Source organism: Dipteris shenzhenensis, chromosome 5 (assembly GCF_047967505.1).
Source record: "Dipteris shenzhenensis isolate YYH24624 ecotype China chromosome 5, Dip_SZ_1.0, whole genome shotgun sequence".
NCBI classification, from domain to species: domain Eukaryota; kingdom Viridiplantae; phylum Streptophyta; class Polypodiopsida; order Gleicheniales; family Dipteridaceae; genus Dipteris; species Dipteris shenzhenensis.
Window position 1 is genome coordinate 5,524,948 of NC_141600.1, and position 27,502 is coordinate 5,552,449.

Sequence of the window (27,502 nt, forward strand, 5' to 3'; positions counted from 1 at the left end):
ACCAAATGAACTGAAAGATTAGCAAAATGTAGTATGGTTGCATTTGCAAGCAGTCCACAATGTTCGTGACCAGGGTGAGCTTTCTGGCCAGGGCGCTGAAGTCCTCAATCCCTCCTCCTCCCGTTTTGCCTCCCACCAAGATCCTGGAAGACCTGCTGCACCAACATGGCCCTCAAAACCTGACCGATTGTTGGAAACTTGCTGAGGTTCGTCTCTACATGAGGATTGTCTGGGCAATTGTCTCAAGCAACAACTTTTCTCAGAGTCTCAACGTTTTTCTTGCAACAGTGTGGATCCGATAATGTTGTACACAAGGAAAACGTCTAGCTAGGATGCTTCCTTCGTTCAATGCGCTGCATTGTGAGTTCATAACTGTTCACTTTGCTTGACCACTCGATATGCTTGAAGCGGAAGAATTCAGGACAGATTTCTGATAAGCTTGGAATTTTTTCATTTTTTGTATTAAACATGTCGGATTATAAATTCGTTTCTTATCGAAGTCCGCTGTGGGTCTAGAATAAGGGATTACAAGTACTCCTGAGCACTTAGATACTGATAGAAAGTTGGACAACCCCGTGGCAAAAAAGGGGATGAATGGATGAATTAGAAGGGTGAGCGGCTTAGATGACGCTTTTTTAACAAAAGAAAAGAGAACGACTGCAAACAAGGTGGAACTAAAATGTTTAAAAAAACACGAGGGAACTATAAATAATCTGATACGTTTTTACTATTTCTTTGGTTAAGACATGTTTGAGAGGTATATTGCTCATCTCACCTTACTGTCACAGGAAAACGAGCAGGCCTTTGATAGTTGCTGAGCCTGAACTTATCGTAGAATGAATTTGAGAAATATATTATGGAGAGTCGTTTAGAGACTTTGTTAATATAGAGTTAAGCGCAAGTAAAGCATCACGACCTAGGATTGTGCTCTTGCGTGAAGGAGGGCGACTCAAGTTCAGTCAGGTGTGTAAAGAGTGCTTATCTGCAAATGGTGGTATTTGCTTTTCGATTTTGCTGTGTGGTTTAGCAACAGAGATGTCGATTTCAAAAGCAGAAGCCTCTTCAACCACTGCTCTTCCTTTCTCCTCCTCCAGTCGAGTTCATTCTTTCACTATCCCTAACTTTGGAGAGTCCAGGAAATTGGAAGGGATCAATTATCCTATCTGGAAGGTGAAGATCTGGAGTCATTTAGTGGCTCAAAAACTTTGGAAGCTAACAACGGGATTGGAGGTTAAGTCGGAGGATGTGCTAGACAAACAAGGGAGGATTCTTGTACCACTAGATGAGATGAACTCCAAGCATGGGAGGATAGAGATGTCTGAGCCTTGGTCTTGATCATAGGGACTACGACAGACTCGGTGATTCCTTACGTCCAGATGATTGACATGTCAGTAGGGACGTGGGCCATTGTGAAGGATCTGTATGAGACAGATAATACATCCCGGATACTCTACAACATGGATATGGATGAGGGAGATTTGGTTCATGACCACTTGACGAAAGGCAAGGTGGTGAGGAATCAACTAGCATGGTTGGTCAGAAGGTAGACTCAAGCCAGTTAGCCCTGATGGTACTTGGGATGCTACCATAAAGTTCCAAGAGCTTCATTACAACTGTGATAGCAGGACAGCGAACCAAAACTTTGACGTTTGAGTAGTTGGGTTCTTTACTACTACAGGAAGAGGCTTGGGAGCAGCTCTATAACAAAGACAACAACGGCAAGGCGTTGCTGGCAAAGGATAGGGCAAGCTTAGCAGCGGCAAGCCCAAGAAGGATGATTTTGGAGATGAAGAGGACACTTCCAATAAGAAGAGGAAGTAGAAGAAGAAGTGCTTCTATTGTAATGAGCTTGGTCTTTTTGCGAAGGATTGCAAAATGAAGAAGGCGGATCAAAGAACAAGAAGAAGTAGTATGACTTAGATGCAGATGGTGAGACAAAAGCTTCAACTAACATAGTAATCAAAGAACTGTTCTTGGTGACATCTCCATGTGTTATGGAGGTCAGATATGCAGACCTAGAAGTCACAGTGAAGATGCCTGATATTTAGATGTGGCCTGACGGGGAGTCAAAGACGTTTGTGAAGGGGAAGGACAATAAGGAGTGCTTGGACTCTTCTAGGTGCTTGACTGTTGATACTAACATGAGGGTGGATTCCATGGAGTGTCCTAGGGTTTCAAGTTCAGATAAATGCTGTAATTCAGAAGGGGGAATTACAAGATGACACAGGTCATTGGTACGTGCCTCCATGAGATGCATGGTGTGCATTCAGAGCAAGCACACAGGTAGTATGACATTCTGGTATGTAATTGTTGTCATTGATTTAAGCCTTTATAGCATGCTGTGGAGAGAATCTGCTGTTCATGTGTCTCAGGAAATGCTTTATTGAAAGGATTTCTTGGAAGGTAGTTGGGGAACTGTGGGTGCTTCTTCAAATCGCGGAGACAGAAAGATTATGGACAGGGTGTAATAAAGCCAGAAGAGTACTTGGTTGAGAACTCAGTGAGAGTTCATGGTCCGGGTTGTCTGAGATATTATTGGGATTTCATTTCTCAAGATGGTTCTTTTGTTGCGGACCTTACCAGAGGAAGGACAAGTTGAAACAGACCCAAAGAGCATGGTGCTTGGAAGACTCCAGGTTGTTCACTCATGATGAGGGAAACAGTTGGAAGATGGTGACATCTGGATTGCTCAAGTTCGAAGGCGGGAACATGACTGAAGGTTGATTTGTCATCTGGTGCTACTTTGGATGGACCTGTGTACCAGGATGGCTTGTTTGTGCAGGACTAGACTTGGAGGAGCAGGAGCCACTGGTTGAAAAGCCAAGAATCGGAATCGACATCGGTTGTTCCAGAGGGTTTCATCATGGGAGCTGCTGGAGCAACTTCATCGACAAGTTGGCATTGGGCAGAGATGTTTCAATGAGAGGGGGTGTTGGAAGGTCACCTCCCCATTTGTAAGCCCCCAAATGAGGAGAGCATGGGGGAGGGAGACCTAGGGCAAGATCTACCCAAAGAAGAGAGAGAGGGGGGGGGGTGCCACATGGGCAGCACCTCACAGCAAACAAAGGCAGGATCATCCCAAGGCAGAGGTGCAATTTGGCGAGGTGTGAGGGCAGGATTGAGGCCTGCAACAGGGCCAACAAATGCCGATTGGCTCTGGGCAGGATTAAGGCCTGCAACAGGGTTGGCGCATGGCGGGGGAGTGCAGTCCACAAGGGCTGAGCCCTGCATGGAACAAAGAGGCCTGCAAATGGGCAGTGCCCTGCCCTTAAATAGGGCTCGTTAGGCAGTCGGCTGGCCGACCAGATCGGCCAGCACACAGCCCCATAAAATAGGGCTGGTGGGGTTGGTTGGAGGGCAGAAAAGCCAGCCAGCAAGGGAGCTGGGCCGGCCAGTTTTGGGGCAGGATTGCCCTATATAAAGGGAGGCCCTCAGCCTCATTTTGTGGCAAAGGCAAGCCCAAATCTGACGACGGAGTGGATTCTTCAAATGAAGACAACAAGAAGAAGGAAAAGAAAGAAAAGAAGTGCTTCTACTCTGATGAGCCATGATGTTTTGTGAAGGATTGCAAAAAGAAGGCCGATCAAAAGAAGAAGGGTGCCAGCTCAGAGTCAAAGGATACAGCTCAGTTAATGGTGAAAGAGAAACTTTTCTTGGTGACAACTCCGAGTGTTGTTGAGATTAGGTATATGGACCTCTTGGCAGGTGTTGCTGAAGAAGGCGGGGATTCTTCGACAGGATCTAAGGACTTAGGGCCAAACCGAGGCTGTGACTTAGAGGGGGACAACAACACGGAACCACAGTTGGAGCTTCATGGTCTAGGTAATCTAGATTTATGCCTTGGATATGATGTCTTCGGTATGTTGTCTGGTTGCAGACCTAGCCAAGTAGAGGACAGGTTGAAAGAGACACTGAGAGCTTGGTGCCTGGAGGACTTCATGCTGTTTACCCATCATGAGGGGGATAGTTGGAGGATGTTGGTACTCGGAGTGCTTGAGTTCGAAGGCGGGTTTAAGACTGAAGGTGGTAGTGCCGTCAAGTGCTGCCAAAGATGGACATGTGCACTAGACTGGTGTGCGAAAGAGGAACTGGGGACCTAGTGGAGCAGGAGTAACTGGTTGAAAAGGCAAGAGAAGACTATGACGCCACCCGATGTTCTAGAGGGCTACGACACGGGAGCTATTGAGCATCTTCATCGACAGAAATGGATGTGGCCAATGTGGGTCGGTGAGAGGGGGTGTTGGAATAGGGTTGTTCACCTTGCCACTTGTGAGCCCCATATGAGGAGTGCATCGGGGGGGGGGGGTGGACCATAGATTGATAGGAGGAGGCATGGGGCTGCCACATGGGTAGTACATAGGCTGCCATGTGGGCAGCAGAGAGAGAGAGAGAGGAGATACTTGGCAGATCAGGGCCACCATGGTGGGCAGGAGTGGTGCAGGGCCACAGGGCTGCCCATGGATGGAGAGGACAAGCATGTGCAAGGAAACCTCAGTACGGGCCGGGACTTGGAACAGCGCAGAACAGAGGCGGATCTGTTGTAGACAGAAAAGACAGCAATCATGAATGTTATGGAGGGCCAAAGGGCTTGGGAATGAGGATGGATATGGGCAGGCCTGCCCAGCCTGCCACACGGCTAGACAGGGCCAGCCAAAGAGCTTTATAGGCTGCACAGAAGGAGTCGGTGGGGAACCTGTTTGAGTCGGCTGGTATGGGGCAGCAAGTTGGCCATTTTGGTAGGGGCGAACAGCCCTATAAAAAGGGGCCCTAGGGGCCTAATTCATCATCACTTGGAGCAGCCTCTAAAGAGCAGGAAGGAGCAGCACTAGCAGGAGGTGAACTGGCCTGGATACTTGCAGACTTAGCTCAGCAAGAGTTGCCCACCTAGGCTGGCTTTCCGGACAGCAAGGTGGAATGGATCTTTGGATAGAGAGTCTACATAAACTCAGAGGAACGCACGGGTTCAGAGATCTAGAGGTGCCAGGCATATAGTGTGAGAACATTTTGGTATTGTATTGTGTCCAGTTTGTGGATGGACGGAAATATATAAGTGTTGCTTCTATATTTGTCTTGATGCACAGTCTATTTGCTAGCTTGCATACACATGAATGGTTGTGAAGTACACACATCGGATGAAGCTTGATTATATAGTAAACACCAGTGTAATTCCTACACTCATCTATTAGTCTTCCACTGCAGGATACCCTTTGGTGGGATTTCATTTTCTGGCATTCTGCTCCCAGACTGCGCAAGCTCCCACAAACCACCAGCGTGGGCAGCAAAATATCCCTCGAGCTCAGAAAACTGCAGCAGGCTGCAAGAACAACAGCTGGGCTCACCAAGATGGTTCACCAGGATGGCTCCTGAAAAGGCACTAGAAGGTGCGCAACTCCAGGTCTATCTGCAGGGCGGCCAGCCAGCAATGGCACGAGAAAAGAACCATCCAAGGGGGCAGCAAAGCGGCAGAAGGGGTGTGGGAATAGGTGAGCAGAAATCAAGAAGGGGCGCGGGGGGGAGGAGAGGAAATGAATAGGAAGAAGGAGATGGCGGGGAGGAAGGCAGCGTAACGAGCAGGGAGAAGCTACGTTTAAAAAAAACAGCCATTCTCAATGGGGACTTGTAGGAAGAAGTGGGTATGAGTCAACCTATTGGGTAAATTAGATGGAGGATCGTGCTCAAGCAATCAAAATACATTTAGGGAATGTTACAAAGGATCAATTTTCAGGACTGCAAGCCTATTTCAGCTCTCTTGGAGCAAGGGTTCAGGCTGTCCAATGCATGATGCAAGTGAACCTTTTGATGCTGTTGTATGCAGTCACACTGTTGGATACCTTATTTATCTCTACAATACCCGTCCAAAGATTCAGTTCAGTGTATTCCAGTTGAGGAGGTGTATGACAGCCCAAAGGCATAACACTGGTGTGTTGGAACGAGTGTTTTTAGATATTTGCAGGGTACTTGGTCTCTTGGTTTGTTCTATGCCAGGGGGTAACTCTGACTTACATGCTTTTATTGATTCGGATTAGCTTTGGGATTATGACACTAGACATTCCACCAATGGGAATTGTTTCTTATTTGGCAGTTGATGCATCACTTGGTTGAGTAAGACAGTCCAATTTGGCAACTTCATCCTGTGTAGCTGAGTATAGGGCACAACAATGGTTGAATGTATATCGCTCAAGAGATTGATGACAGATTTTCGTGGTGGTTTGCAACCATCTACTCCTATACGCATTGGCAACCAGAATGCTATTGTGGTGGGACGGAACCTTGTGTTATATGCATGCACAACACACATTTAGGTCCATCCTTATAGAGGTTATTGCAGGAGAGATTAGTTTGTTCTCCTGTCCCACACATTAGAACATCACAAATCTTTTCACCAAGGCCCTATCTAGAGAAAAATTTGAAGCTTTCCGCAAAGTTTAGGATTACTTCCATTTGGTGTTTGAGATTACTCCTTGTACACCAAGATGTCATCACTGCAGGCCCCAGGGGGTGTTGGAAATATTCTAATATTCAAGGAAGTGGCCAACTATTAGTTAATTAGGAGAGTTAGGGGTACTTTTTCCTTCCAAGCCACAATTAGTGGTTGAGTTAGTCGTCGTGTGAGTTTTAACTCACCCTAGAGTTTAAGGGTTTAATCATGGTGTTGAAAATATTATAATATTTAAGGCAGTGGCCAATGTATTAGTTAATTAATAGGGTTATGGATACTTTCTCCTTCTAGTGTTTCCCCCTAACTACAATTAGTGGTTGAGTTAGCAGTTGTGAGTTTTAACTCACCCTAGGGTTTTAGGGCTTCATGATGTTGATAGCCCTCGTGTATCTCTTTCTTGCAACTTCAATTCAGCTGAGCTCCATGTTTTTAAGGTTTCTCCATCTCCAAACTTTCACATCATGAGCCTAGACATCTGAGACTCCACACCTTTGGAGTTCTCACCGGAGTATACTGTCTGGGAGACTTTGGCCGGCATCATTGCCTGGAACATCTAGGTGGCATGCAACTTAATGATGCAATGGCAGCAAGTTTGCCTTGCAGCTGCTCTCGTCAACATTTGTCATGATATCATCTATACCATGCGCTCCATCTAGGGGCAAGATTCAGAGGTTTCCAGGACAACCACCAACAGGCGTCAATGCTTTTTCGAGGTTTGACTTGCATGCATTTTCTACATACTTATGGATTGAGGAATCTGTCGGGTGTATAGACCTCTGTACTAGTTGTTGGCATGTGCATATGGGGTATCCTAGGTATTGAGTTGGGACCTTGTGGACCTCAATGTGCTTTTTCCGTGCATTGAACATCGGGTTTTTTGCAATGGCAATGCAACTCTGGTTGTCGCACATGGCCACGGTTGCCTCCTCCTGAAGCACGTCCATATCCTCTAGAATCTATTTGAGCCTCAATGTCTCGCACGTTGCTGTGCACACAGCTCTGTACTCTTCCTATGTAGATGAAAGGGCAACTGAGGGCTGCTTTTGCTTAGCCATGAGATGGCCCCTAATGCAAGCACAAAGTTGATCGCTTGGTCTCCGCATCTTCTGCCCAATCAGAATCACAGAAACCACCCAACTCTACCCCTGTGGTGTATGTGGTGCCATAGGTGCATTGTACCCTTCAAGTACCATAGCATTGTAAACCTGCACTCCAATGATTCTCCCTGGGTTGGGCAGAGAACTGACAAAGAAGCCCTATAGCATAGGAGATATCTAACCTGGTGTTGGTTAGGTAGAGCAAGCTGCCCATCATTCTCTGATACTTGCTACCATCCACCAGCTAAGATGAATCATGTATACTCAGTTTCAGCCCAACCTCCATGGGGGTCACCGCCAACTTGCAGTCCTTCATCTGGAACCGCTTTCGTAAATCACGACAATATTTCTCTTGTGAGATGAATATGCTGCTCTTACTTGGCCTCAATCCCAAGAAAAAAATGGAGAGATCCTAGATCTGTCATTTCAAATTCTTCCATTAGAAGCTTTTTGACAATAGAGTTCTTTTTCTTGCGGTCTCTTGTAAGTATCAAATTATCCACGTACAAGATCAATACCAGGCTCTTCCCCCCCTTTGAAAGGAGATAAAGATTGGCATTTGAAGGACTTCGAGCCAACCCAATCTTCGAGAAGAATTCGTCGATCGGCTGTACCATGCTCTCGTGGCTTGTTTCAGCCCATACAATGCCTTAGTCAATCTACATACCTTAGAAGCAGAACCTGGAACCCGAAAGCTTGGTGGCTGTTCCACGTATACCTCCTCCTCTAGGGTCCCGTTCAAGAAATGCTGATTTTACATCCATTTGGAATATCGGCCATCCATGATGGGCAGCCAAGGCTATAACAGTCTGAATAGTCACCATCCGAGCTATCGAGGCAAATGTCTCATCGAAGTCAAGACCCTTTGATTGAGCGTACCATTTTACCACGAGCTTGGCTTTGAACGTGTTCAAGCTACCATCAAATTTGAACTTGAGTTTATAGACCCACTTGGTATCGATAGCCTTCCACTTGAAAGGCTTGCCCACCAAGTCCCAAGTGTCCTGCCACTGTGGAATATCCTTTGCCTCCTCAAAGGATCTAGGCTCGCTACTGTTGGGTGTTGGAAGCAATGGAAGCTAAAAAATGGAAGCACAATGGAGAAAAATGAGATGCTGTAATAGATTGCTGCAAAACTGAAGTGTGGAGGCTCTCTAATGGTGTGGATACTGGCTTGCAATCCTCAAACTGAAAACGCTGCAAAAGCTGTCCAATGTACTTGGATTGTGACATCAAAGTGCCCCCTATGACTAGCAAATTGGATGCCCAGATAGTAGTGCAGATGACCAAGATCAGACATAGCAAATATCTGCTGCAAATCAATTTTAAAATCTGCAATTTGCTGAGCATGTATCCCAGTCACAAGCATGTCATCCACATAAAGGACTAAAATCAGCACCATGCTTGGGGATGTAAAGGGTAACCTCTGTAGGGCTGTTCTGAAAGCCAAGTGTGAGCAAATGAGAATGAATCTCGAATACCAAGCCCGAGGTGCCTGCTTCAGTCCATAGAGGGCCTTTTTCAAGTGGCATACCTTGCTTCCAGAACCTTCAACCTCAAAGCTAGAAGGTTGGGAAACATAGACCTCTTCTTGCCCATGAAGGAAAGCTATCTTAATATCAAGCTGATGTATCTGCCAATGAAAGTGGGCAGCAAAGGCAATAACAATGCGAATGGTAGTGATTCTGGAAGTGGGAGCAAAAGTCTTCTCAAAGTCAATGCCACGCTGCTGAGCATAGCCCTTAGCAACAAGACGGGCTTTGTAACGGTCCACTAAACCATCGGCTTTCCATTTGATCTTGTAAACCCACTTAGTTCCAATGGCATTCTTGCCATGAGGCATATCACACAACTCCCAAGTGTCATTTTGATGGATAGAATCCAATTCAGCTTGCATGGCCTTCATCCAACAATCATTCTGAAAGGCATCTTGATGACATAAGGGCTCTTCATTGCATGCGGTAGCAACCAAAGCATAAGCAACAAACCACTAGTGGACTGCCTGGTATCATAGTCTCCAGCCCACAATCTGAATCACTGTAAGCATGCATCTGCAAGTCACCCTCCCTGGGAAACATCAAGCCAAAAGACTTTGTGCCTTGCAAATATCTGAAGATGCGTTTTACAGCCTGCCAATGTGTTGTCTTTGGACTGTGCATATATGTGCTCACTTGAGATACTACATACTGAATATCGGGCTTGGTGTTGCACAAGTATGTGAGGCATCCAACATCCTCATTGTAAAGTGTGACATCCACTGATTCACCAGCATCATACATAGTAAGCTTCAGCTCGGGCTCCATGGGAGTGGCAATAGGCTTACAATCATGCTTGTTGAACCTATTCAAGAGTTTCTGCATATACTTGGAATGAGACATAATGATGCCACGCTTGTCTTGTATAAACTGGATCCCCAAATAAAAATTTACATGCCCAAATCTGTCATATCAAATTCAGCTTTCAACTCAGCTTTGAAATCTGCAATTATATCCTCATTTGACCCTGTGAGCAGCATATCATCTACATAAAGAATGATGACCAAAATATCCCCCCCATCCTTCTTGATGTAGAGGGTGCTTTCTGTAGGACTATTGTGTAATCCCTTACTTGCCAGGAATGCATCTATCTTGGCATATCATGCACGTGGGGCTTGTTTCAGCCCATATAAAGCTTTGTTAAGCTTGCATACCTGAAGTGCATTGCTAGAAAGTTCAAATCTAGGAGGTTGTTTGACATAAACCTCTTCCTGCAAGTCCCCATTAAGGAAACCTGTTTTTATGTCCAACTGATGGACATTCCACACAAAATTTGCAGCCATTACAATAACTGACCGTATGGTGGTCATCCGGGATGTAGGAGCAAAGTCTCCTCATAATCTATGCTCTTCTTCTATGCATAGCCTTTGGCAACCAACCTTGCCTTGTACCTATCAATAGACCCATATGGCTTTCTTTTTACCTTGAAAACGCACTTGGTACCAATGGCATGCTTACCTGGTGGCAAATCCACAACATCGCAAGTCTGATTTTTCTCTATGGACTTCAACTCATTGTGCATGGCATGCATCCAATGCACATTATCCTTTGCTTCTTCAAAAGAGTCAGGATCCTCTTCATCAAGAAGAGTCCCTGCATAAGCTGTCTCAACTGAAAGAGCCCCCCTTGTGTACCTTACTGCACTACGAGTCCTGCTAGGCAATGGGGCCTCAAGCCCACTCTCCCCTAGAGTTTGAAGCAATCAATTCGGGATTGTTTTGGCTGCGTGTATCTCTTGAATCTCTTGCCTGACAACTTCATCCACACCCTGAGGTGGTACAAAATCAGCCGGTGGCTGAATTGGGGCATGTGGATCTGGAGGAGGTTGTTGTAAATTCTGAGTTTCAGCGGGGGAACCAAATGCTATAGGAAGCATCCCCTCAAACACATCATCTAAAGAAGCTGGAATCTGAAATTCAGCATGTGTATGTGCTGAATTTTCAGAGAATATAATATCTCTACTAACAAAAATCTTGCGTGTAGTAGGATTGTAGAGATGATAGCCTTTGCTTTGTGAACTATATCCCACAAAAATGCATTTTAGTGCCTTATCTGACAACTTGTGTCTAAACTCCATAGGCAGGTGGGCATATGCAACACAACCAAAAACTTTGAAATGGTCCACTGAAGGCTTTCTTCCATGCCATGCCTCATAGGGAGTGATTGGCTTCAAAGCCTTTGTAGGAGCCCGATACAAAATATAGTTGGCACACGAGGCCTTCAAGCCAAAACCTGCGAGGCAACTTCTTACTTGTAAGCATGCATCTATCCATCTCCATGGTAGTGCAATTCTTCCACTCAGCCTTGCCATTCTATTGAGGTGTAAGCCTCACTGTAAGTTGATGCGTGATGCCTTTCTCCTTCAAAAATGCCTCAAATTCATGAGACATATACTCTCCATGGGTTTTTTCTCTTATAGCCTCTCCGCCCCTCTCGTAGCCTCTCCGCTCCCTCCTTCGTAGCCTCTCTCTCTCCGCTCTCCCTCCCGTAGCCTCTCCGCCCCCCTCCCTCCCATAGCCTCTTCGCCCCTCCCCCTCCCGTAGCCTCTCCGCCCCCCCCCTCCCATAGCCTCTCCGCCCCCCCTCCCTCTTCTCGCTCTCCGTCCCCCCTCCCGTAGCCTCTCCGTCCCTTCTCCCGTAGCCTCTCCTAGTTGGACTGAACCCCCAGCCCAACTAGGGGGTTAGCTCAGCCAGGGGGTAACAGGAAATATGGCCAGCAAAGCATGGCCCAGCCTACCTTCCTTCTCTTCACATTCTCTCTAACCCCGAGTTAGGCTAAACCCCCAACCCAACTCGAGGGTTAGGTTAAGCCAAGGGGGTTCATCATACAGCCAACTATGGATTGGCCTACCCTCTCCTCCAAGTCCCCTTCAACCCCCTCAACTCCTTCAACATCCATCAAGACTCGGTACTCTACAACTGCAGCCATGACACCCTCTCCATACGCACGAAATTACCAACAAGGACTGACTTCACATCTTGGAAGGGCCTGGTAAGCAGGCAGTAATTGATGAGGCTGTAAAATCTTGTAAGGATTCCCTCCCTACCCCGGAGCTAGTCTCTACAGTCAAAGATCTTGTTCACACTGAAGTACAAACTGCTAGGAAGGAAGTGTTTGTGGAAGTGGACAACAAAGCAAGTAAGTCTGATATCCAAGCAGAGATTGAAGAACACGAAGCTAGATGTGATAATGCGCTGAAGATTAGAATAGGGGGGCTCCCAAAAGATTGGTACAAAGAGGAGGATACATAAAGTGAAATATTGACAAAGATCAAATTAAGTTTGCCCAACATCGAATGGGTGAATGATGATGAGCAGGATGATGATGACTCCAGGCCAGCTTCTATTTTGCACTATAGAGGTCATGCAATCCTTACACTGAAGTCAAAAGATATGCGGATCAAGCTTCTTCGACAATCTTACAAGCTGAAGGGCACCAAAGTATGGATAGCAGAGGAGCTTACACAAACCCAACTCAAGATTAAGGCAACTGAATTAGCTAAAGTCAGGGCTACCAGAAAGGATGGAAAATGGGCAGTTTACCGTGAAGGGGTAGCACTAATCAGAGAGTTTAAATCAAAACCAAAAGACTCTCAGTCTTAAACTGATGTATGGCTGTTTACTCTCTAGAATATCATGTAGGTACTCTAAATAATTGGGATTGCTTTTTGCACTCCTTGGGAACTGCTATGTGCCCTCCCTAAAGCAGATGTACTAGAGGTTTTCTTGCTGTCCCATAGACCTTTTGGTCTCCAGTGGACGTTAATAGACTTTCTATCTTTCTTTCTTTCTTTCTCTCCCTCGATTTGTGCGAAGTGTCTGCACCTTGAGTCCTGTCTCATTCTCAACCATAGCCACAAAGTGTTTGAAATGCATAAACACTTCTGATTTTGCCTTGAGACCATAGATCCAAGTGTAGTTGGTGAAGTCATCTATGAATGTAACAAAATAGAGATAACCCCCAAAAGCAGGTGTCCTCACGGGACCACAGACATCACTGTGAATAAGCTGTAATTTCCGTGTAGCTTTCGCTGCACCATCCTTCTTGAAGGGAAGTCTATGCATCTTGCCAAGGATGCAACCTTCACATGCATGAGCAGGAGGTGACTCTAAAGGAGGCAATGCATCAACCATATCATGCTTCTGAAGTGTCATTAAGCTGCCATAGCTCATGTGCCCATACCTGGCATGCCATAACTCTACATTCTGTATCGCAGCAGTGGGAGTGCTTACTGATAATGCAAGATCAGATCTTTTTTCATATAGATTAAGCTGAAAAAGACCCCGACATCAAAGCATAGTCATTCTCTTTGTCTCTGACTGCGCACTTGTCATCATAAAAAACAACCTGAAATCCTCCTATATTGAGTGAGGACACTGAAAGCAAATTCTTCTTTATGCCTGGCACGTAGAGAACACCTGAAATTTTGAAATCTGTGCCATCAGTGGATGTGAGAATAATGTCTCCCACTCCACACACTGAATAAGAAGAATTATTTGCACGAGTCATCTTCTTTTTGGTGGGTGGAGGATGCAGAGATACAAACAGACTCTTCTTGGAAGTGATGTGCTTTGAAGCACCGCTATCAAAATACCAAGTATTCAGTGTCTCATTGACACTGAGAGAGCATGCATCCTTTGAAGGATCATAGCTGCAAGTCAAAAAAGCATATGGGTCATCATCATTAGTGGTTGTAGCATTTGAACTACCCACTGAAAAATCTGAAGTGCAAGACAGAAAGGCATAGTGCTCTTCCACAAAGTTGGCTGCAACATCTCCTCCATCATGAGAATGCGGAGCTGATTTATTTGACATAGCCATACGTGAGTCCCTTTTCTTCTCTTTGGCTATGCGCTTCTTGCATTCTCCAATATAATGACCTGGCTTCTTGCAATAATGACAAATGCCCTTCTTTTTCTGCTTATCTGCATCACCCTTTGCCTTATAAGAGGGCTGTCCTGAATCAGCTTTATGCTGATGTGCGGGCTAATTGGCATGTGGCTTTTGCTGTGCTTTACCCTTGGGCTTGAACTTGGAGAGCATGGCATGCTCGCCAGCCCGGGTTGCCATATTTGTGCGTGTGTGCTCCTCCTGCAACAGAAGTCCTACCAACTCGTGAAAAGAGAGAGGATTGCTGCCCCCCCTCAATGATAAATTCAGCGAGGTGTGGAAACCGAGATAGGACTCTGGAAGAGAGTTCAGAGTGGTGGTGATCATCTCTGAATCCGGAATGACTTCGTCAATATTCAGCAACTCTTCCCTCAAGTCTTGAAGCTTTGTGAGGTGAGAATTCATGGAATCTCCCTCATCCATATGCGTATGGGAAAGTTGTCGCTTTAGAAAGGAAACTCTGGCATCATTTCTTGATGCAAACATACTCTCTAGTATCTCCCAAGCTGCTATAGATGTCTCGCATGACCGAATGTGAGGTATAATGAACCTCTTGACACAGAGAGAAATCACAAAAAGAGCTTGTGCATATCTAGAGTCCCATCTTTTCTGCTTTGTTGTGGGAGCTCTTGGAGCGGCTGCTCCAACTACTACACCCAGGTCATCCTGCTGTAGTCATATATGAATGTAAGAGATTATCTGGACCTTTGCAAATGACATGGGACCACGAATGTCGGAATGAACAAACTCTAGTGGCTCCGTGGCCCTCGATGAGGCCTTTTGTGGGAATCCCTCCAAGCAAGCCTTTTGTTGCGTGCCCTCCAAGCGAGCTTGGCAAACACCATCTGGTCAATCGATTGACAGAAGTCCATCCGAGTGGCCCATGCCTCCACAGACATCTCTGCCATCTAGATGTGGGAAATAGCTGAATCTGCCGTCCTCCCTGTGATCATTGCAAGGGTATGGGCATCTTTGTTCTCCCATGCTTCGAGCTCATGTGCATCTACAAGCATAGTGATCTTCTCCGTCTTATCCTTGACTTCCGCTGGTTTCTAATCAACCCTTGTTGTGATCTTCCACAATTTTCGAGCCACAAGATGGCTCCGGATCTTCACTTTTCAGATGGGATAATTGGTCCCATCCAACTTCCTGGACTCTCCAAAGTTATAGATGAAAGGAGTAGTAGTAGAAGAGAAGGAGGAAGGGAGAGCAGTGGCTGTACAGGATGCCATCTCCTGCTGCAATACACACTGTAATTCTGGACATAACACTTGCTGTAGATACTAGAAAACTGTGTGCAAACCTGAGCTGAATCAGGGTCGTCTTGTGTGGAGGGACTTCTTCCTTCGATGTAGAAAACTAGAGCTGGGAACCTTGCTCTGATACCATGCTGGAAATGGAGGTGGATAACCTTAGCTCCAAGTAACCTCTCCCCTTGATCACAACGATGCTAACCTCTTTCAGAAAACACAGCACATAGAATAGCAAAGGGAAAGGAGAAAGAGGAACTTTTTCCTTTGATATAGAAAACCAAGAGCTGGAAACGTTGCTCTGATACCATGTTGGAAATGGAGGAAAGAATCACTCAATCCTCACTCGTGCTGTTGATAACCTTCAGCTCCAAGTAACCTCTCCCCTTGACCACAATGATGCTAACCTAAAAACACAGCACATGGAATAGCAAAGGGAAAGGAGAGAACTCAGAATATATTCATCCACCAATCAGTTAGTAAGACAGGCTCAATGGTGAGCACTACAAAACATCCAGCAAGGGCTGGGATAAACCTCGACTGAGTCCTCTCTTGCAAACTGAAACTCTCCTCCTTTATTTGTGCTGCCTGAGGTGAAGGCTTCAGCAAACAAAGTGGGGGGGTAGGGAGGTTTATAATATGTATAGGGGCTGGCTGCCTGGGTTGGCTGGCTGACCAGCCTGGTTGGCTGGACTGACCCCCCGGGCAGGCCTATATATAGGGCCTTCCATAGGGCTGGTCCTTTGCTGCTCTGCTGTGCAACTGGCAGTCCACACAGTCACCCCGCCCCATCTCCCCCTCCCCCCCCCCCCCCGGCCGTCTCCCATCTCCCCCCCAACATACACCCCCCCTCCCCCTCACAGTCTAATGCTCACAGGTGGGGACATTAACCTCCAACACGATTGTCGATTTGGATGGTTGACTTGGATGCAATCTAGGTGCTTACTTGCTCTTGCCTGTTGCATCAAGAGACCAAAAATTAGAGACAATTTTGTGAAGTCATTCCACTGCCAATCCTCATATTGTTGAATTGCCAAGAAGAAGTCAACGGTGGATCCCCACATTTCATAAATTTGATTTGAGCAAGTTCCTTTTGACGGTGGACCAGAAGTCAATGCAACAGGTTTCAATTGGGACCACGGACACTCTTCAATTCCTTAGGTTTTCATTACTCTCTACTTCCAAGGATTAGCCTCAATGTAGAGGAGCAATCATTGACTTGCCAAAAATCAACACTCCTCATGAGGTGATAGTTTAGGTTATCGAGATTCCAAGAAGAGCAAGTGTCATTTGGAAGGATACCTTTATTCTTGTGGCATGCCAGCGATGGGAGCTTATGGTCGTGTATGATCAACATAGCATACTCTCTGACCACATTCATGCCTCAAATGTCTTGGCTTTTGCAACGTCTACTTGTGGTGAATTTGGAAAGTGGTATCATTAATTGACGTGCTGAAGCCTCTATCTCTAGGAAGATGAGTGCAAATCCTCTCTCCTTCAGCATTGGCTTGAGATTTGCACCAACTAACTGAGTGTGCTAGTGCTAAATCTCCTTTTATGTCATGCTGTCTGCAAGGAGAAGATTCTGTAGGATTGATTAACAAGAGAGAGCAACGTGAAAGCAATTCAACAACACATTTTGGACCATGAAATTATTTTAAATAAGGCAAAGAACAAGGAAAATTTGATAGACATAGAAGAGGATTCAACACATGGCAAATTGAACAAGGTCTCTCTTTCTCTAATTCCACTAACCCACTGTTTACAAAACATGGTGGTCTTTTGGCACACAAAAAAGAGAGAGTAATGTCCTTCTTGGCCTTGTTTAAGAATTCTTGAATTCACTATTTATATATTTACTTGTATGGATCCCACTGTAGGAGCTTGCTTGCTGCTCATTGCCCTCTCTCCCTCCTTCATACCTAGCCTTTTTGCCTCTCGCTTTCATACTCTCTTTCCTCTAGTTAGTTGCCCTTTCCCTTCTTTCTTTTTGCACTTTGTTGTGTAGGAGTTGCTACCCATCTGTCAATTTGTTCAAGGCTTTTGGAGAATTGGATTGGCTCTCAATTCAACTCATGCCCACGTATAAGGTACAAGAGTCTTGAGGATAGCAGCCGTCACGTCAACTAGTGTAATAGAAAAGAGAAGTACATAGTACTTGTACCTAGACCCTAGGACTAAGTGTCCTAGGTGTCACATAGGACTAAGTGTCCTATGTGGCATAAAAGGCACAAAATAAACTAAGTGCCTATAACTATGCCTACAAGGCACATACCAATGCCCATAGGGCATCACTAGAACTGGGAGAAGATGGCCTACAAACCCCCCTTCATGGTATGGGCTGAAGTATTCTGGAAACGTCTCAGAATACCTGGTATTTTCTGGTCATGGTGACACATGTTCATCCAAAAGGATATAGCCACCTATGAATGTACAAGGTATGTTAGATCATGTAACAAAGGGAACCAAGTGTAAAGCCTGTCGGAAGACTTCAAACTTGGGACGAGGAAGTGCCTTTGTAAACAGATCTGCTATGTTGTTCTCTATGGGAAGATAGGACAACTCTGTCTCTCCTGCTGACAACCGCTCTCGGACATAATGATAATGAACTTCAATGCGCTTGGTACGTGCATGAAACACTGGGTTACGCGCAATGGCCAAAGCACTCTGGCTATCAGTGTAGACCATGGTGGAGGATGTCTGGCAAATACCAAGATCTATAAGTAACTGTCGAAGCCAGACACACTCTACAGTAGTTGTGAAGGCTGCCCTGTACTCAGCCTCACAGCTAGATGTGGCAACTGTTGGTTGCTTCTTGCTAAGCCAAGAGATACATGAATTGCCAAGCAAAAAACAATTGCCAGTATGTGACACTTTGGTGTTGGAACATCCTGCCCAGTCACTATCCGTGTAAGCATGCATAGTAAGTGAACCCTGATCACCATAGAAGAGGGCTAAATCCTGTGTGCCTCTCTGAGATATCTGAAAACTCTCTTCACTGCCTGCCAATGCCTGCCAATGCTGTGAATTGGGCATGTGCATGAATATGCTAAGCTGAGATACTGCATACTACAAGTCAGGGCTGGTGTGACATAAGTAAATGAGGCATCCAACAGCCTGCTGGTAAAGAGTGATATCACACGGTGGGCTCCCATCATGAGCTGAAAATTTGAAGCCAGGGTCCACTGGAGTAGAGATTGGCTTGCAATCTTCGAACTGAAAACGATCAAGGAGCTGTCCAATATACTTGGACTATGACATCATGATACCCCCCTCAACATGAGCAAACTGAATGCCCAAATAATAGTGGAGCTGTCCCATGTCTAACATTTCAAAAACCTGCTGCAAATCAGCCTTGAACGCTGCAATATGCTGAGTATCTGGGCCCGTGATGAGCATATCATCCACATATAAAATCAGCACTAAAAAATCAGATCCACTCCCACGGACATAAAGAGTGGGTTCTGTGGGGCTATTCTGAAAACCAAGGGATAGTAAGTGTGCATGAATTTTGGTATACCATGTCCTGGGTGCCTGCTTCAAACCATAAAGGGCTTTTCTAAACCGGCATACCTTGTTTTCAGAATTAACAACCTCAAAGCCAGGAGGTTGTGTGACATAGACTTCTTCCTACAGATCCCCATGAAGAAAGGCAGTCTTGATGTCGAGGTGGTGCACTTGCCAATGATGATGGGCTGCAATGGCAATGACACATCTAATGGTAGTAATCCTGGATGTGGGAGCAAATGTCTCTTCAAAGTCAATGCCTTGTTGTTGGGCATACCCTTTTGCAACAAGACGGGCTTTGTGTCGATCTATACTACCATCAGATTTCCTTTTTAATTTGTAGACCCATCTGGTACCAATGGCATGCTTGCCGGGGGGGAGATCTACTAATTCCCATGTGTCATTTTTGGCGATGGATTGTAACTCAGCTCTCATTGCATCCATCCACTCTTTGCTGTCAAAAGCATCTTTATGGCTTAAAGGCTCTTCATTGCAAGCTGTAGCAAGGAGTGCAAACTCAAGAAAGTGACCATGCATCTGTCTATTCCCTGATCTTGTCCGGGCAGCAAAAGGCTAATCTTGTTTGCTGTCCCTCAATGTATCAAGAAGCCATCTGGGAACTTGCCTGTGCTGTCTATTGACAGCTCTTTCTTCAATCACTGCATCATGAATAGTGGGATCATTTTGTGCTGGAAGAGAAACCTGCAAATCAGCAATGGGAACTGGCTGATCATTGCTTAATGGAGGGCCTACAGGAGGCTCATGTTGTTGGTCAAAGTCCTCTTTTGAGGATGGCAAAGGTAACCAAGATTCAAAGGCATCAAACATGTCAACTTTTGGCTTAGCTTTGCAGTCCACAAGAGGAGAAGCCAAATGTTCAGCAAAGATGACATCTCTACTGACAATAATCTTCCCAGTATTTGGTTGGTATAACCGATATCCTCTGCTTTCCTAACTGTAACTAATAAATATGCATTTGATTGCCTTGTCATCAAGCTTATGTCTCAGCTGAGATGGTACATGAACATATGCAAGAGACCCAAAAACTTTCATATGTGAAAGTGAAGGCTTCCTGCCTTTCCATGCTTCATAAGGTGTAACAATCTTCAATGCCCTTGTAGGTGATCTATTCAGCACATAGTTGGCACACATCACTGCATCAAGCCAAAATTTATTGGGCAAAGACTTGGCCTTAAGCATGCATGTGGCCATCTCCATAGTAGACCTGTTTTTCCTTTCAGGAACAGGATTATGCTGAGGAGTGTAAGAAGTAGTGCATGAGTGAACAATGCCCCGTGAAGACAAAAATGCATCAAACTCCTTTGACATATACTCTCCCCCCCTATCTGTGTTGACGGTGACAAGCTTGCATCCTAATTCATTCTCAACCATATTCAGCCACCTCTAAAAGCATAAGAACACTTCAGATTTGGATTTTAAAGGATATACCCAGCAATATCTTGTGAAGTCATCAATGAGAGTCATGAAATATTTGTACCTCCCAATGGCATTTGTCCTCATTGGGCCACAGACATCACTGTGCACTAGCTGCAATTTCCTTTGTGTTTTGAAAAGGAAACCGATGCATCTTACCCAAAAGACAACCCTCACACACATGTTTGGAAACTGTGTGAGTTTGAGGTACATCATTTGCCATGTCCTGTGAATGTAACTTGGCAAGAGCTCTATAATTGAGATGACCCATTCTCTCATGCCAAAGATGAGTTTCAGCAAGCTGTGAATCTGAAATAGCAAATGCTTTAATAGAGAGTGCAGCTGAGTGATCATCAAGGTGATAAAGCCCCTTTTTCAAAGTGCCAGTGAGGACTATGGCATTGTCATCACGAAGATCATATACTAGGCATCTATATCCATCAAAAATCACTGTGAAACCTGAAGTGGCAATTGCTGAAATTGAAATCAAGTTGACTTAAATTCTAGGCACAAAGAGAACATTTGTCAAAGTGACAGGATGGCTTGAAATGGATGTGAGCTGCACATCTCCAATTCCTTTTACAGCATAGGAAGCATTATTAGCACATGTGACAGTTCATCCTCGAGGTGCATGAGCTAAGGAATGAAACAACTGTCTGCAAGATGTGACGTGCTTAGAAGCACCACTATCAAAATACTAAGACTGAGCATCATTAGCAGTAAAGAGTGCATCAACTTTGGAGGGATCAAATGAGCAATGGACAGCTCATGCCCTATCATCCTGGAGAGCATGTGCATGTGAAGCATCTGCTGGCTCATGGGATACAATTGCATGTGAGGCATTAATTGTCAATCCTGCTTTCTTTTTCTCCAAAGCAATGCGCTTCCTGCATTGTGAAATGTCATGTTTAGGCTTGCGACAATAGTTGCATCTTTTCTTCTTTGACTTATCTGCTGTATTTTTAGATGCATTGGAGAAATTGCCACTGCTATGCGCACATTTAGGCTTGCCCATAGGCTTGGAAGCCTTGCCTCTTCTTGTTTGTTGTGAAGCAAAAGCATGATAAGGAATAATAGCTTGTCTATTAGCTTGACTTTGCTCTTCCTGCAAAAGCAAAGTAACTAGCTGATTAAAAGAGTAGTGGTATGGATTACCCATGGCCACTAACCGAAGGGTTGTAGCAAACTCTTGATCTGTATCTGGCAGTCCATTCATTGTGGTACTGACAAGCTGAGAATTTGGTACCACCTCATCAATATTTGCAAGTTGTTCCATGAGGTCCTTGACCTTTGTCAGGTATGCATCCATAGAATCACCTTCATTCATACTGACTTCCTGCAACTGTCTTCTTAAAAATGCCAGGCTAGGGAAGGGAAGGGAAGGGAAGGGAAGGCCAGGCTAGGGAAAAATAACAAAGCGCATCTATCTTCGCGTATAATAGCATGTCTATAGACGCAGCTATATGTTTCCAAAAACAAAGTAGACACGTCTATAGATGTGCTCTTAGATGCGCTTTTAGACGCGCTCTCAGATGCATCTATAGACGCACTCCGATAGACGGACTATTCTAAAAGCATTTGCATCTCTTGCATCTCATATTGATTGTTCCTGAGTTGGGGGAGCAGTAGTAGAGATGCTAGAAGATAAGGCATCAGGAGGAGTATCCTCTGCAGAGGGACCAGCAGTAGAGGCAACCACTGTAGCATTGACTGGCCTCAGATCAACCCTAGAAACAATATTCCAGAAATGCCTTACAACAAGAATATGTTTCATGAGATAAGACCACATCGGATAGTTGGTGCCATCCAACTTATCATCTTCACGAAGAATGCTAAATAGATCATGATTGTTCCCAGCCATTGCAAATGTGATACCTTGAAAAAGACCTGAAAACCCAAAAGCCTCAAGGCTATCACTGCAAAGAGCTGGCTGTCCAAAGATGACAGCAAATATCTGCAAATAAATATTCTGCAACTTTCCAACCCAAATCAAAGGGCAAATGCAGATTTGACCCAAATGTGACTGTGTCAGGCAATGTTCACTGCAAAAACAGCAAATCTGGCAAAAGCCCCAAATTTAATGAGGGCAAATAGGCCAAAAAGAGGGCAAATGCAGGAAAGCCCCAAATTTTGCTAAGATTTTTGCAAATGTGACCCAAGGTATAAAAATCTGACTCAATGTCCTGCAGAAAATACTCAATGTCCTGCAAAAGTGACTCAATGTTCTCCAATCTGACCCAATGTATTGCAATCAACCAAGAAATTGCAGACCAAATCCCAAAAGGTAGCCTCAAGGCTTGCAACTGCAAAATTAGGACTTGCTGTCCACAAGGTGACTGCAAAAATGCAACTGTCCCAACGTATAGACCTCAAGAGGTAGGCTTTCCAAACTATTGAAATAGCTTGATAAGACTTCAAACAGTAAAAGGAAGGTAAGGATTGCAAAAGCCCTCAAAAGCCCCAAATTTTGAGAATGTCTTGTATATAGATTTGCTTGTGCAAATCTGTACGGAAATCCCGGAACTAGTACGATCTGTACGGAAAAGTACAAGCTGTACGGGCAACTGCTGTGTACGGACGGTACAAGTGTCCAATGTATAGTGTACGTACAACGTACAGATGCTGTACGGATCGGGTACGATGTACGGAGCACGGTACAAAACGGGGACGTCGTACAGAAGCTGTACAGAGCAAGTACGTCTGCTGTATGGAGCAGATACGATACTTTCTGTACGGAGCAGGTACGACACAGTACGGCTGTACTGGGAGATGTACAGCGCAGTACTTCTACTATACGGCAGCGCAGGTACGACGGGTGTCTCGAAGTAGGCTATACAGCAGCGCAGGTACGACGGGTGTCATGTGTACGGGCGTCCATACAGTCGTATGGACTGTACGGATGGAGGAGCAGATAAGCTGAGGGGAGCTGGTGCAAGTCCAGGAGTAGGAGACGAGTCAAACGTGGCTCTGATACCATTGTAGGATCGATTAACGAGAGAGAGCAAGTATAAGGTGCAAGAGTCTTGAGGATAGCAGCCGTCATGTCAACTAGTGTAATAGAAAAGAGAAGTACATAGTACTTGTACCTAGAACCTAGGACTAAGTGTCCTAGGTGTCACATAGGACTAAGTATCCTATGTGGCATAAAAGGCACAAAATAGACTAAGTGCCTATAACTATGCCTACAAGGCACATACCAGGCCTGGCCCATAGGGCATCACTAGAACTGGGAGAAGATGGCCTACAGGTTCGAGCCCATTTAATAGTCTGTTAGCTTTGATCAATGCAGCCAAAAAGAGAAGATCATTGCCTGGTGGCCCTTCAAGAAAGCCCCAGCTCATTTTAAGGGAATGTCACTGGTAGAGACCCATTTCTATGCTATTCAAAGCAACATTTTCTGGAAACAGTGGTGAATATATCTATCCACTTGCTCTGCATACTTTGCCTAAGTTGAGAAGTAAAACGAAGCATTAGTAAACCTCTGGGCCATTGAGTCACGAGATTGCAGTGCATATATTAAGACTAATGAGAAATGAAGCAGCCTGCAAACTTTAAGCATGTAGTAGCTTACATAGCAGCCATTTTTCAGAAGTTCTGCTCAAAGTGATGCAAGGATCTAAGCTGGATGGAGTAATCGTAGCAGTCCAAAAGTCTACCAGCCTGTCAAGATCAATTGGAAGCTGTTGTCTTGTTCCATGCTGTAAATGGGCTTGGGAGTTGAGATCCCAGATCTAGGGAACCGTGGTGCTAATCGGCCAGGAAGACCAATTTGTCCTTGACTAGTCCTGATTCTGGTGAGTTCATCTAAGCTGACCACTTTGGAATTGGAATTTGGCCATTTGAAGGTCACATTCTGACTCTGTGCTGCATTAAAGTAGAGTGCTTCCTCACTGAACTATGAGGAAGAGCAGATTGAGAGGTGGCAGATCAGGGTGGGAGCTATTGCTTTAGCCACAAAGAGAGGAAGGGCTTGATATAGAGGAAGGACAAAGGAAGGCTGCAGGGAGCAGCTGATGAAACAGAGGTAAGAAGCAGGGATGCGCGGCTGCAAGAGGAATATGTAGTGAAAACGGGGGAGGGGGGGTAACATGGGGAAGTGGAGAAAGATTAGTATCCTTCAAATTGGTTCTTCACCAAGATTGCCTAGATTTTTGTGAGAGATGCATTCCATTATTTACAACTGTCAGTGTACTTTGTACGTGAGATTCTCGGTTAGCTTCAGGCTACAACAACAAATCGTGCCCAGGCCACAAACATAAATGAGAATTATATGAATCAGAGATATTGATTTAAAAGGAGCAGAAGTGGCAAATCTGGGGCTAAGTTCTAAACCTTCTCATTTTTAGCCAGCCAGGGATGCCTATAGAGTTGCAGGGTTGGATTTGTTAGAGTTAGCATCTCCTGATGTATCATATGTAGAGTAGGAGTGAGGGCTGTATTGTGGGTGTGCCCGGCCCATGCAAGGCTAGAGTAGGAGGGGGGTTGGCTGTGTACCTCAGCCTGGTTTCATGCTGATAAGCTGCACCAAGGGGCTGCGTATGACCCAGGAGGTGTGCAGATTGGTACGGCTGTTCTGGGCCTGTTTCAGGGTCCTTTGACCTGTTCATTTGCTGTGCCTAGCTAGGGCCAGCATGGGGGGCCAACCTGGCCACCCCTGGTCAGCAAGACCCGACCTTTCTGGTCGAGTTACCAGGCCCACTTGGCACTACCCGATCTATGGGTAGGGGCAGACCAACCCACAGGTCGGCCCCTTTGACAGCCTGGTCGGCCTTCTTCTTGTGGACCAACTGGAAGGGGGGCTGGGGCTCTATATAAAGGCCCTTCTTCCACCCATTGTATTATCTCATGTTTTTGAGGTTTTGCCCAGCAGTAGAGGGCCTTTTCCTGAGACCCCTTGCAGTCTCTCTATCTGCATTTTGCAGTTTAGTTCTGGTGGTGTTTGCTCTCTCTTTTGCTGTTCAGTTTCTGCTGCACTCTCGCATGGTATCAGAGCCAAAGGTTGGCTGAAGACCTGAGACGTTGAGGGCACTTGGAGCCAGCGAACTGCATGGAGGAGGTGTGGACTGTTCGGGTGTTTAGCAAGGGGTGAAGTGTTTGAAGATCGGAGAGGAGGTGTTTTCTAGGGATGGGACGGTGTAAGGTACCTTAGGCTGCAAGCCTCTTCATTGTCTTCTCCAGCCCTCTCCTCTCTTCCTCCTTGAATCCCCTTCTCTAGTTTCGGGTCTAGGACCGGGTCAATGCGAGGGACATCCTTTCATTTTTTGAAACCGTACTCCTCAGATTTTCAATCATGTTAAGCACATGACGTAGCCAAAGGATGTGGGAGCACTAGGTGTGCTTGTACAGAGGGTCTCTCTATAAGTTTAGATGAGAGTGTTGGATCTCACAAAGTCTTCAAACATGTGGGAACACATCAACAAGATCCAGGAGCTTCAGCAAGATATTCTTCAAAAACAAGAAAGGAGATATCAACCGAGGACATGGCCATTACGTTGCTGCCACCTATCTTCCCAGTACTCCACATTTTATTCATCCTTGATCACCAGTGGAAGATGAATACGCTAGGACTTGGTACCCATGGTGCTCGACTAGGAGCGCTTTCGGAGTCCTTCCAAGGGAGGGAGCTCAGAGGCCTTTGCAGTTGAGTAGAAGGGAAGGAACAAGAGGACATATGCTGAAAAGGAAGCACTCAAGGCTTCACATACGTGCCATCATTGTGGCCAGAAAGGTCACTACTGCCAGCAACGCTCTCAGAGGAAAAGTGAGAGGACTGGTGAGCGGATAGGGAAGAATGAAGCAGATTCCACAGCCATCACCATGATTATTCCTGCCTTCTAGCAGCATGAGGCAGGAGGCATTGCTAGCAGGTATTTCGATGGAGGATTGCTTGCTTGTGTGTGGCAGCAGTACCTGCTGTACGGTATAGTGGTGTAGGAGTTTTGTTCGAGGTAGGCGTCTAGGCAGGACCCACAGGAGTTTTTCCCGCTGACTCAGGTGGCCCTATACATACCATTTACCTGGGACACCTAGAGGGGGTTTCTTGTTGTTCTGCTGCAGCTGTTGTATGATGAGCTGCTGGAAATTTGGGTGGGTTGGATGATTGCCATTGCAGGATCCGATACACCACAAAATTTGATTATAGTGAGCAGTTGGATGCCTCACTGTTTCTGGAGCACACTCGATTTGGTGTCAGTCTACTAGATTGAATCTCAAAGGGGGATTCAGAGGGCTGTATAGCTGAGTGATGCAGTGACCATGCAGGAAAGCAGATCTTGCAGCAATGGCAGTATCAGTTGGATTGTGATATCAGTAAAGGACCAAACAAGAGGAGTTTGCCTGGTACCCGTAGCCTGGGAGCTTGTAGTTCAGGTCTCCAGTGATCATGCTGAGACAGTTTGTGCTGAGAGGGGGCTTCTTCCGATAGTATCCACGGCGGTCTTTAGCTTGGACAGTTCACGCGATGGATTCCTACAGTTGCTTTTCCTGAGATCCGTTGCAGTCTCTCTCTTTCCATTTCACAGTTCAGTTCTTGTGGTGTTTGCTCTCTCTTTTGTTGTTCAGTTTCCACTACACTCTCACAGGATTAGGGGTATCTCAGTGGCTTTGGCGACTGTTAATAAAAGGGCAGGGAGGATGACCTGAATTGTTTGGCAAGAGCAGCGTTCAAAGGACTGCGTTACTAGAATTCTACCGGTGACTGTAACTGAATTATATTAGATTTAGCTTCACATTCTTTTGTCATTTTGTTTTGTAAATCTGTCTTTGTTTGGTCTGTTCTTCCCTCCCTTTTGGCTTTAGCTTCTACAGGTTGCGAGATGCAGTTCTTGTATTTGTTATAACCTAAAAGCTGCATATATTCAGACTAGTTTGGAATTGTATGTTCTCTTGAACAGCCAGCAGGGATCAAAAGTAAGATTCGCATGAAAGCATTGCTGATGTGGCTGGTAGGGAGAGGAAGAGTAAGACAAATTTGTTACTACATCAGAGAGGCCAACAAAAAGGAGTTCCTTTATGGTCCTCCCAAGGGAAATAAAAAGATTTCTGAGACTATTCCTGAATTGCCAGCAGTTCAAGAGAAAACAGCATGACCTTTTTGGTGACCTGACCATATACATATTACAGAAGCAAGCATGCTAGTGCCAGTGATGCTGACATTAAAGAAAAGTCTTGTCGGAATGTAAAATTTAGTTCATTTGATCTGGAGCTCTGCTCATACAGGTTGTTTCATGTAATGGATGGAGCTTTTGTGATTGTTCTAGAGCTCTTCCAGTCTTCTATCCTTGATTGCAATCCAATCTTTTTTACCTGGAAGAAATGTGTTTTCAATGTGAAGAATATTGAATGAAGCGT

At 45.4% G+C, this 27,502-nt stretch overlaps 1 protein-coding gene across 1 annotated transcript; it reads left to right on the forward strand.

The window, feature by feature from the left end:
• LOC147901545 (uncharacterized) lies at window positions 1-27,502 on the forward strand. Its single transcript, XM_087375280.1, has 2 exons — window positions 1-206; window positions 27,046-27,502. The coding sequence occupies exons 1-2, from the start codon at window positions 60-62 to the stop codon at window positions 27,238-27,240; spliced, it is 342 nt and encodes a 113-aa protein (XP_087231406.1). The 5' UTR covers window positions 1-59; the 3' UTR covers window positions 27,241-27,502.